Source organism: Ruditapes philippinarum, unplaced genomic scaffold (genome assembly GCF_026571515.1).
Source record: "Ruditapes philippinarum isolate M1 unplaced genomic scaffold, ASM2657151v2 ctg4447_1_1_1_1, whole genome shotgun sequence".
Lineage (NCBI taxonomy): Eukaryota > Metazoa > Mollusca > Bivalvia > Venerida > Veneridae > Ruditapes > Ruditapes philippinarum.
The window spans coordinates 1-11,853 of NW_026865049.1; the positions used below are offsets into that span (position 1 = coordinate 1).

Consider the following 11,853-nt stretch of genomic DNA (forward strand, 5'->3'; position numbering starts at 1 on the left):
CCAAAGTGATATCACTTGATAAACATTTATTTCTGATATTCTTAGACAAGTGGATGTACAGAAGACTAAAACTCAAGGGCCATATTATTTCATTTTGCTTATAATGCATAGTAGCTTATCCCCCCCCCAAAAAAATCAATATGTGTATCCCTCTCGACATTATAATTACAAAAGGTGTGAATGTTTCTATATATAAAAATTGCCTTGAAAAAAAATCAACGTTTCCCTTAGTCATTGCATTTGTTTGTTTTTTTTTCGGATCTCAAAACACTGTGAGCGAAAGTAGATTGTCAAGATGTGCCCCCTTCTGTTTGAGGGGTTTGAAGGGGGGGGGGGGGGAGTCCCGCTCATCACCAAGAAAATTTAAAATTTTGGACTTGTGAAAAGCTTAAAGTGACCCTAGGTTGATCATAAGGTAACGTGCAACCAACACTGAAAAGCCTTTGACTCTATCTCAATCCCTTGAGAAGTTGCAGCCATTTGAAATAAATTTTGATGGAAAAAATCGAGGCAAAATAGTGATTTTTGGCAATTTTGAGAAGTCCCCTCGTTGCTATGGAAATTTAAGACTGAGCATGTTGTTACAAAGGCAATGGTCCAGTCAACATTTGTGCCAAGTTTGATTAGTATTGAAGCATTTTTCATAGTTTCATAGCAGTTTGAACTTGTAAGAGTAGGCTTTTCAGTGAAAATGGCCATTTTTCACAATATGCTCAAGGGGGAAAGGGTTAACTGATATGGATCAAATATGTAGAGGTGTAACGATTCATCGATGCATCGCGATCTGTCTTGTCCCCAATGTATGCATCGTAATGAAATTCCAAATTCCAATATATTGCGATGCAATACATATTTCACCTCCCGATGTATCGATACAGCGAGGAGGTATCGCAATACACTAACAATATCTTCCAGGAATATAAGGACAAACGTATTTTTTGAAAGACTGAAGAAAGAAAAATAGCTCGGATGAAAACAATAAACAAGCGCGACTATTATCATACCATCGTTGTCTTCTCGTTTCCCCATGTCCGCAATCATTTAACTGTAACTAACCAAGTTTTATCAATTCCATGTAAATGGGCTGGTGTTTTTTGAACTTGTTTATAATAAAAACATAATTAGAGATCTGTGCGATTTCAAGAAAATACAACCTACAAACATGAATTTTATTTTGTAGCATAAATGTCCGAATAAAATAGTGATGATGACAACATCCCCATGTGATATTCGTCACGTATTTATACTTTCATTTCTGTTGACATCATTTTCCCGTAAAAAAACAACAAAGCAAACAAACAGAAAACATGAAGACTGCAAAATATGTAGACGGGGAAATTACAGTCAATCCTCCCTGGTCATATAAGTCACGGGAGTTTTGGGAAAATTGTAGTTTTTGGGGAACCATGAGACAGTGTTGTATAATGTGAAAGACCGGACGGACATGGAGTGTTTGCAAAATCAAAATAAAATACTCTGGGGTTGAGCACAAATCTTTTGAGAAAACAGAGACTGAAACTTATAAACTGTCATTTTCACAGTTGTTGACCTAATTGTAGATCACTTGTTTCTATTTTTTTTCACAAGAAAAATCTTTAGTGGTGTATTGTAAGACTGAAATTGTTAAACTGCCATATTTACAGTAGTGGACTTTAGTGTTAGAATAGCTAGTAGATATCAATTTGCTGTTATGGTTTAATTAAAAATACCTTTAATCCTCAAGTAATCAGAAAAGTAAATTGTTAAAAGATCAAAATCGGAAACCAAGTTATAACAACAAGTTAAAAGAGTTTATTTTTTTGGTATTTTAATAGTATTCTATTATATTCGTAATTATGCTGTAAACAAATGGCCAATTTTTTATATACTAAGTCTAAAAGTCAATATCGTGATACGTATCGCATCGCAACATAAGAATCGCAATATGCATCGCATTTCTTCAAAGTATGCAATACATATCGTGAATCGCATCGTTTTGAAAAACAAATATCGTGATATGTATCGTGACAGAAAAAAATGGCAATGCACAGCCCTACAAATATGTTGCGTTAGTGTATGTAAGATATTATTTCGGTATTAAATTAAAAGAAACATAATAAGAACTGAAAATATAAATAACAAGAACTGTCGGAGGACAGTATATTGGCTTGACTATTCAAAAAGTTTTTACAAGGGTGTTTTATTGAGTATAATAATGCTAGTTACCTATGAATAAATAAAATTGACCGAAAAGGTACAAAGGCTTGTTAATAAGATGTTTTATCAACTAAATCACTGCTTTTTTTATTATGAATCCATAAAAATGTCCAAAAAAAAGGCACAAACTCTTCATTAGTTATGGAGATAACAGCTTACAAGCAAAAATTTACCATGAATTTCTAAGTTGAAAAAGGGGAGAAAAATCAGTCTAAATGCAAGATAGAATTATGGATCTTGGTCAGTGACCTAAAATTATTATTCTAAATGCATATGTGAAGTTTTAAATAAATATCTTTAATAGTTATTGAGATAATTAATAATGTTAAACTTGCATATAAACATTAACCAAGAGACTAAGTAGAAAAGGGGAGATGAATCAGCCTAAATGTGAGAAGAGTTATGGAACTTGGTCAGTGACATTCAATTATGACTCTCCAATTATGACCCTAAGTACATGTGTAAAGTTTCAAGTAAATATCTTTGAAGACCTTGAACCTTTAACCCAAATTTCTAAGTTTAAAAGGGGCAAATAATTCTGCAAATATTGCAGGCAGAGTTATGCAATTTAGCAAGCTGATGTAGGTTGTTACTATAAAAAAGAAATTCCCTAAGAATATTTGGCATCTTATGAAAAATTACCAATTTGAGCCAAACTGATCTTTTAAGTTTTATATCCTTACAGATTTTGATACAGGGCAGAGTTGACACGTGCCTAGTTGGTATATAGGGCCTTTGCCGTATATTTTACCGGAAAAGAGTCAACTCGTCCCTATACCAAGTCAACACAGGTCAACTCGGCCCACTTTACAAAAATATATTTAACATATTTACTTTGCTTTGCATGTTGTAAAGGTAAATAAATAATTAGAAATAACTTATTATTATTATATAATTATACATTGTGCTTCTGCCGAAATAAAGTATATTTGGATTTTTTTTTTTCGATAAAATTAATATAGATATAATAAAAATGTGTTTCCTTAGATGCATTTTGTTTGTAATGTAATTTTCAAAAAGATATGAAACAAAAAAGTGTTTACTTAATAGCATAAGCTTCTAATTAATTGCAGGTGGTCACTATAAATCAAATTTGAATGAATTAGTCAATCATAATTATCACATACCGTAATTTAATCGGTATCCGTAACATACACATTGATTGATAATAATACGCTGTGACAATAGGAGTATTTTGATGTCTTTTACCCATTTTTTAAATGGGCCCGAGTTGACCCGTGCCCAGTTGGAATACGGCCGAGCTGACTCCGGGCCCGGTATATTTTTGGGTAGTCCAATATATAAGACGTTACAGGCTTGTTATAGTTTATGTTGGTCAAGCCCGACGTCTAATAGGTATTGCTCAAAAACGCATAGCATCATAAAAAATTCAAAAAATGTCTTTTGTCTTGCCTTTCAAGCTTTATTCAAAAGCTTATCTTCTTTTCTTTCAATTTCAACTTCGTCTGTTTCGAACGAAATCTTCAAGTCAGTGCAGAAATCTGCTTCGGCGAATACATGTTGGAAATTCTGGTCATGGTGTATGGAAACCTTTCATTGGTTGTCGTCATAAACTAAGTTCCTACCGAACCAATGAAAGGTCTCGATACACCGGCTGGTCACGTGAACGGGGTTTCCCCAAGATGTCTACGTCGAAGCAGATTTCTGCACTGATTTGAAGATTTTGTTCGAAACAGACGAATATAGAGCGCTTCACGACTATTTGCGCAGGTAGGTAATAGAAACTATGTTGTGTTATTGTTTGCATGCTTTTATTTTTACCTACCACTTTTATAATTGATATTTTACCCGTGGAATTTTGTGATGCGACATCTCGTACGACTAAGCAATTTTGTGACAGAAGTGAACGGTTTTGAATAAATTTCTTAAAATGGGCTAAGGGAATCAGAAAAGAGTTAGTGTTTATCAATTGTGGATTATATAAGCTATGCAACGCAGTATAGTTTTTGGATTTTTTTTATTTAATTAGTGGAAAATCTCGCATGTATTTTAGGGTGATCGAAAATTCTCTATTTAGCGAGTAATGCCCCTTGTCTATATTTATATACATATTATAAGGTAATGACTAAAATCTTATTTTAAGGTCACTATCAAGCAGTATATACCATCCAAACACTGTGTGGGCCCCGGATTCTATTTTACAGAATAAATTAATAGCAACTACATTTACTGACATGTCGACCATAATTTGTATGTACTTCAGTGTTGACAATGTTAATTATATATATTTTTTCATGACAAGTTTATCTGGCGACTAAGTTTGAATATTTGAATGTTTATTAGTCTGACATTCGCAACGGAGTTTGGTTCGAGTGGGTTGTGGTACGAATGAAAAACCCGCTTTTCAACAATGCAGGCTTTCTATAGAAATAACTTTATGCTAAAAATGTGAATAATATGTAAATCCTAATTATAAATATGCACTACAATAAACGAGGTGACCTAGAACTTTAACCTGCATATGGTGATTATCTGCATTTTTTTACTTCCCGAAAAACATCGATTGAAGTAGGTCAACTGAGGGTAACTATTCATTATGTCTATTACCGATCTGAATTTCTATCAATAAATAGAAAAATTATTTCATTACAATTAATTTTTACCAGTTTTCAACATTTCCGTGGATAGCCTTATAGCTCTGTATTTCTCTGCATTGCTGTCGCATCGACCATTTAATTTTCAATATGGCGCCTGTCCTGAATTTCGATGGTCTCCGTGAGGAAAATCCGTCACGCATGCGCACTTGAAATTTATATACCAAAAAAGGTTTGCCGGCTAGAGACCATCTCCCTACTGATAGTGAACAATTTTCTGTGCGCAACTCCTCCTACATTTCTCAACGGAATTTGACCAAACTTTCACAGAGGCTTTGTCATCAAGTGCCTTAGGGCATATTGACAGGGTTTTGTGATTGTATAATATTTGACCTAATTATGGCCCTTTGTTTTTTTTCCTTATACAGATTATATAGTGAACAATTTTTACCATGCGCAACTTCTCCTACATTTCTCAACAGATTTTGACCAAACTTTCACAGAAGCTTTGTTATCAAATGCCCTGGCGCACATTATTGGGGTTTTGTGATTGGATACTATTTGACCTAATTATGCCCATTCGTTTTTTTTCCTTATACAGGTTATATAGTGAACAATTGTTACCATGCGCAACTTCTCCTACATTTCTCAACAGATTTTGACCAAACTTTCACAGAGGCTTTGTCATCAAGTGCTCTGGCGCACATTATCGGGGTTTTGTGATTGGATAATATTTGACCTAATTATAGCCCTTTGTTATTTTACCTTATACAGAATATATAGTGAAAAAAAATTTCTGTGCTGAACTCCTTCATTTCTCAACGGATTTTGTTCAAACTTTCACAGTAGCTTTGTCATCCAGTGCCCTGGCCCATATTGTCGGGGTTTTGTGATTGAATAATTTTTATACCCCCGCACAACAAAGTTGTAAGGGGGGTATACTGGAATCAGCTTGTCCAGCCGTCCGGCGGTTTTTTCTTGTCCGCCCAATAACTTAAGATTCCTTTGACCCTTAGTCTTCATATTAGGCATGGAGGTTAGTCATGATTAGTAGATGACCCCTATTGATTTTGAGGTCACTAGGTCAAAGGTCAAGGTCACAGGGGCCTTGACTTCAAAAAGCTTGTCGCCCAATAACGTAAGATTCCTTTGACCTACAATCGTCATATTTGGCATGGAGGTTAGTCATGATAAGTAGATGACCCCTATTGATTTTGAGGCTACTAGGTCAAAGGTCAAGGTCACAGGGGCCTTGACTTCAAAAAGCTTGTCCGCCCAATAACTTAAGATTCCTTTGACCCACAGTCTTCATATTTGGCATGGAGGTAAGTCATGATTAGTAGATGACCCCTATTGATTTTGAGGTCACCAGGTCAAAGGTCAAAGTCACACGAACTTTGACTTCAAAAAGTTTGTTTGCCCAATAACTTTAGATTCCTTTGACCCACAGTCTTCATATTTGGCATGGATGTTGATCGTGATTAGTAGATGACCCCTTTTGATTTTGAGGTCACTGGATCAAAGGTCAAGGTCATAGGGACTTTCACTTCAAAAAGTTTGTCCACCCATTAACTTAAGATTCCTTTGGCCAAAGTCTTCATATTTGGCATGGATGTTGATCATGACTATAAGGTGACCCCTATTGATTTTGAGGTGACACTGGGTCAAAAGTCAAGGTCACAGGGACCTTGACAAGAAAAAGCTTTTCTTCTTAATTGCTAAAGAATGTCCTGTCTGCAGTGTATTGATTTTGACATTTTCACATTTGAAGCATGTAGAATACATAACTTAGCAATGCACTGGCTTAGTAACCTCAGATTTGTCAGGGAGGTTGTCCTTGAGCTCTAAATGGCCACTGTTAATTCTGACAAAGTGGTATGCGGGGGTATTCACGCCATGATTATGATTGATAGTGGCAGTTCTAGTTTATTCAATTATGGCCCTTTGTTTTTTTTCCTTATACAGAATATAATTATAGTGAACACTTCCTCTGTGGCAATTCCTCCTACATTATTCATGTTTTACATTGCACATAGTTACATTGTTTGTTGCTTGTATTTGTATTTCAAATACAACATATTTATCTACAATGGTGATAATTGAAAACCTGGTTTCATGGCATTGCCATGTTTCTTGTCTTTAAATGTGTATAGTAAAAAACTTAAAAAATATTCTAATGAAAAACCCAAAGAGAGCTAGCGTTTAGATACTAAGCATGAAATATATTCTAGTGAGTGTCTACGAAGTTTGTTCAAATAAAAGCCCTGGGGTCAAAATCTTAGACCGCATCATAATAATTGACCTAGAGTCATACAATTGACAAAACAGTGGAGTATGGGCAAAACAGTGGAGTGTGGGGACACCAGTGTCCTATATGGACACATTTCTAGTTTTCTTTAATTTTCTGTTTAATTTTAGAAAAAAGGAAATCAGGTTGAGTTTTGCCCCTGTCTGGCAGTGGCTCTTGTTGAGTTATTGCCCTTTGTTAATTTTCTTACTTAATAATCTTGTCCAGAGCATAACTTGGTCACTATAAGTTTGATTGACTCCAAATTTTCATTGACCTGAAATGCATTTGAGAAGAATCCATCATATAGTTCTTCATTTTTGATCTGTCAGTGAAAAAACTGTTCCATGATATTTTTATTTTTGATAATATAACAGATTTATTTATCCTGATGTAACATTGTTACAATCAGTTCAAATGCCACTAAAGGTAAATGTACGAGAACAGTGATAATGAATAACCTATATTTAAGAAGAAAATGCCTAACTGACAGCTATACTGTTGACAAGGCAAGACATCTGACTCATGGAGTTCTAAGTCTATAAAGAATATAATGGGGGAAAATATCAGGACTTTCATTTTACTTCCACACTGTTCCAGATAATCAGCTTATAGAAGTTTGTCTCGTAGAAATTCTATTGGGACACTGTATGGTAAACAAATGAACTGAAAATACAAATATTTCTGTATACAATAAACATTTTTAAAAATTTAATGAATAAAACACAATTTTTTGTATTATATTTTGTGTTATAGGAGATAAAAAGACTCAAGGTAGAAGTTTCTTCTCAACAAGAATATGAAAAGGCTAAATCAGGTATGTTATACAGAATATGAAATGGTTAAATCAGGTATGTTAAATAGAATATGACTATAAATATGAATATGTTGTCAGATTTGAAAAGACTAAATCAGGTATGTTATATATTATTGAAAAAGGCTAAATCAGGTATGTTATATAATTATAATATATGAAAATTCTAAATCAGGTAAGTTATAATAACATATGAAAAGGCTAAATCAGGTTTGTTATATATTATATAAAAAGTGCTCAATCAGGTATGTTATATAGAATATGAAAACGGCTAAAATAGAGAAAATGAGAATCCCTAAAGAAAGCCCAAAAACAACAAAATTAAAAATGTTGTAGGCTTGGTTTGAGTGAGCCTGTTCATGGACAGTACCGTAAGTTCAAACTACCATCTAGCGCTGGCTTAAGCAAAATTCAACATTTAAACATGAAATGATAAAATTTTGCATTAAGAAACATACGTAGATATGTTCATATGGCGGTTATCAATGCGACACTTCCGTGCCATTCCATGAAAAGCCATGTATGGTCCCCAATTATTAGAAAGCGTGTGCCTCAGGTATGTTATATAAAATATGAAAAGGCTAAATCAGATATGTTGTATAAATAATGAAAAGGCTAAATCAGGTACGTTGTATAATATATGAAAAGGCTAAATCAGGTATGCTATATAAAATATAATAAAAAGAATAAATCAGGTATGTTATATTATAGAATATGAAAAAGCTTAATCAGGGATGTTACATATGATGTTATATATTATATGAAAAAGGCTAAATGAGGTATTATATATATTTTATGAAAAGGCTTAATCTGGTATGTTATATAATAAATGAAAAGACTAAATTAGGTATTCTATGCAGGATATGTAAAGGCTAAATCAGGTATGTTATATGCAGTCTGCGAAATAAGGCACACCTCGATGACAGAGGAGGGGAAAATCCCATTCGGGCCTGCAAAAATCCAAAGCAAAAATGTTTTTAATTTGGAATGTGTCTTCATACAAAATGAGTTTCTGTTTCAATTCTTTTGAAATTATTGAGACTGGGAGATAAACTTTGTGGTTGTGTTACTTAGGGTTATGCATTTATAGAATGCAATGCTTCTTTTGCTGATATTTGTTTTCATATTTTAAACAAAGTAGAAAGCATTAGATTGACAAGTAAAGTTAAGTATATATAAACAGAAATAGAGAATTTTATTTAAAAACTGGCTGACTGATATTCCGTGCGTGTGTGCTTAAATTAAACTGTTGTCTTTATTTTGCACAATAAATGTTTTGGGCCTGTCCTAATCTGTCCATGCAGGTCTATACTAATTTTCTGTATCATTAACTTATTGATTTGTCCTTAACAATTGGAATTCATTTAATCATTTAAATTACAGAATGGCGGGAAAATCTGATAGAACAGTATCACAAAACCCTGCTGCAAGTTCCTACAACACCTTTACAACCAAAAAGTGAAAAATGTAGCTTTAATGAGATTTATATTAGGCCAAAAATAACCAGGGAAATAAAAGGAGAAAAGGGTGAGACAAAGGAGGTGGAGGTTAAAACAATGTCAGAAATCTTCACAAAGAACGCAGTCCCCCAAAAATCTGTATATGTTCTAGGAGAGGCAGGGTCAGGAAAAACTAGCTTTTGTAAATATCTGGTCAACTGTTGGTGTTTGGCACATAGTGAGGAACATGAAGCTGGCAATGAAAATGAAGATGGCAATGGTAAACCTGAAGGTGACAGTGAAAAACATGGAGATGACGATGAAAAACATGAAGCTGGCAATGAATTTGACAATGAAAATGAAGATGGCAATGATAAACCTGAAGGTGACAGTGAAAAACATGGAGATGACGATGAAAAACATGAAGCTGGCAATGAAAATGAAGGTGGCAGTAGTAAAACTGAAGGTGACAGTGAAAAACAGGGAGGTGATGGTGAAAAACATGGAGGTGTCAATGAAAATGAAGGTGGCAGTAGTAAACCTGAAGGTGACAGTGAAAAGCATAGAGGTGATGATGAAAAATATGGAGGGGTCAATGAAAACGAAGATGGCAGTAGTAAACCTGAAGGTGACAGTGAAAAATATGGAGGTGTTGATGAAAAATATGGAGGGGTCAATGAAAATGAAGATGGCAGTGGTAAACCTGAAGGCGACAGTGAAAAACATGGAGGTGATGGTGAAAAACAAGGAGGTGTCAATGAAAATGAAGGTGCCAGTAGTAAACCTGAAGGTGACAGTGAAAAACATGCAGGTGATGGTGAAAAAGATGGAGCTGACAATGAAAATGAAGGTCGCAGTAGTAAACCTGAAGACGACAGTGAAAAACATGGAGGTGACAGTGAAAAACATGGAGGTGATTATGAAAAACATGGAGCTGTCGATGAAAATGGCAGTGGTAAACCTGAATGCGACAGTGAAAAACATGGAGGTGATGGTGAAAAACATGGAGCTGGCAATGAAAATGAGGGTGGCAGTAGTAAACCTGAAGGTGACAGTGAAAAACATGGAGGTGATGGTGAAAAACATGAAGCTGGAGGTGTCAATGACAATGAAGTTGGCACTGAGAAACAAGGAGGTGATTTTGAAGAACATGAAAAAAAGGGAAGTAACATTGTAAATGAAAAGGTAAAGGGGACATATAGTGGAGACAATGAACACAAAGAGGGCAGTAAGACACATGGAGGTGTTCATGAGAAACGAGGAGATGAAAAACATTTGGGTGGCATTAAGAAAAATGGAAGTGACAGTGATGACATTCAGGATAACAGTGATGGCTTAATACACTCCGAATCTCACAATGATGACTCTGATGAGATCTTAACGGACTTTAAATTTAATATTTATGACTCTGAATATGATAGCAAAAGTTATGAACTGAAATTCAATGGTGTAAAAGAGATGAAGAAATTTGATTTTGTATTTTACATCCCTCTTAGACAGTATGAAAAAATTGACAATATAGATGAAATGCTTCAAAAACGTTATCAAATGAAAATGTTACACATACTTCTTGAAGAAGAATCCTCTAGAGTTATGATTTTGCTTGACGGCTTAGATGAATGGTCCTCTGAAAATGTCCCAGAACATAGCATCTTTAAACAGTACACAATAGTAACTACTTCGCGTCCATGGAAATTTCATACATTAAGATCAAGTGATGTGGAGATTGAACAGTCGCTGAATCTGAAAGGGTTTGATTTTAGATGTGAAAGGGAAATGGTAAATAGGACAGTCTCACAATTAAATGTTAGCAGACATGCTAATAAAGAAGCTAGAGATTGTAGGAAAAAAGCTGAATGAAAAGTCTCTGAAAAGTCTAAAACAGGTACCAATAATGCTACAACAACTGATATGTCTATGGTTTGATGGTAAACTCAATAAAACATCAAGATGTGCCATCTACACCGGTATGTTAGAATTATTCTTCACCTGGAATGACATGAAAACTACAGGAACAAGTACTCGACTCATGAAGGGGACCCAGAAAGTAGATCTTCCTAAATATTTAGCCGATAAAACCAAATTAAGATTAAATCGCCATTTCATTTATGAAGTGTCACAGTTGGCTTATGAGACACTATTTAATTGTCCGAAGGATAAATCCTTGACATTTGACATTTTTATGTTTGATGAACTAGAAATATCAGATGAAGTAAGAGAAAATTGCTTGAAACTTGGAATAATGACAGAAGATGATTGTCCAAGTTTATCTGTATCAGAACCACCAAGCTCATTGTTCTCTTTTATTCACAAATCAATGCAAGAATTTCTGGCTGCAGTAAATATTTGTATCAATTTCAATGCAAAAATGTGTTCATCAGATAGTACAGGAAATGTTGAATTAGCCAAGAAATTTATTAATGAGGTTTTTCAGAAATGTTCAACAGTAAATGACCTATTAGAGCAATCAAATGTTATCACTATGCTATGTGGTCTAGAACCTAGATTAGCAATACATGTTTCAAAATACATATATGATACTGTGTCAGAAGACTCTCGTGT

At 34.4% G+C, this 11,853-nt stretch overlaps 1 protein-coding gene across 1 annotated transcript; it reads left to right on the plus strand.

The window, feature by feature from the left end:
- Positions 1-7,773: 7,773 nt before the first annotated feature.
- LOC132727671 (uncharacterized protein DDB_G0290685-like) lies at positions 7,774-11,151 on the plus strand. The gene is made up of 2 exons (XM_060713237.1): positions 7,774-7,855; positions 9,236-11,151. Exon 2 carries the CDS (start codon positions 9,409-9,411, stop codon positions 11,149-11,151), a length of 1,743 nt encoding a protein of 580 aa, XP_060569220.1. The 5' UTR covers positions 7,774-7,855; positions 9,236-9,408.
- The last annotated feature ends 702 nt before the right edge of the window (positions 11,152-11,853 follow it).

Coding starts and splice junctions, on each gene's coding strand:
- LOC132727671 (XM_060713237.1), top strand. CDS start 9,409: ATGTCAGAAATCTTCACAAAGAACGCAGTCCCCCAAAAATCTGTATAT.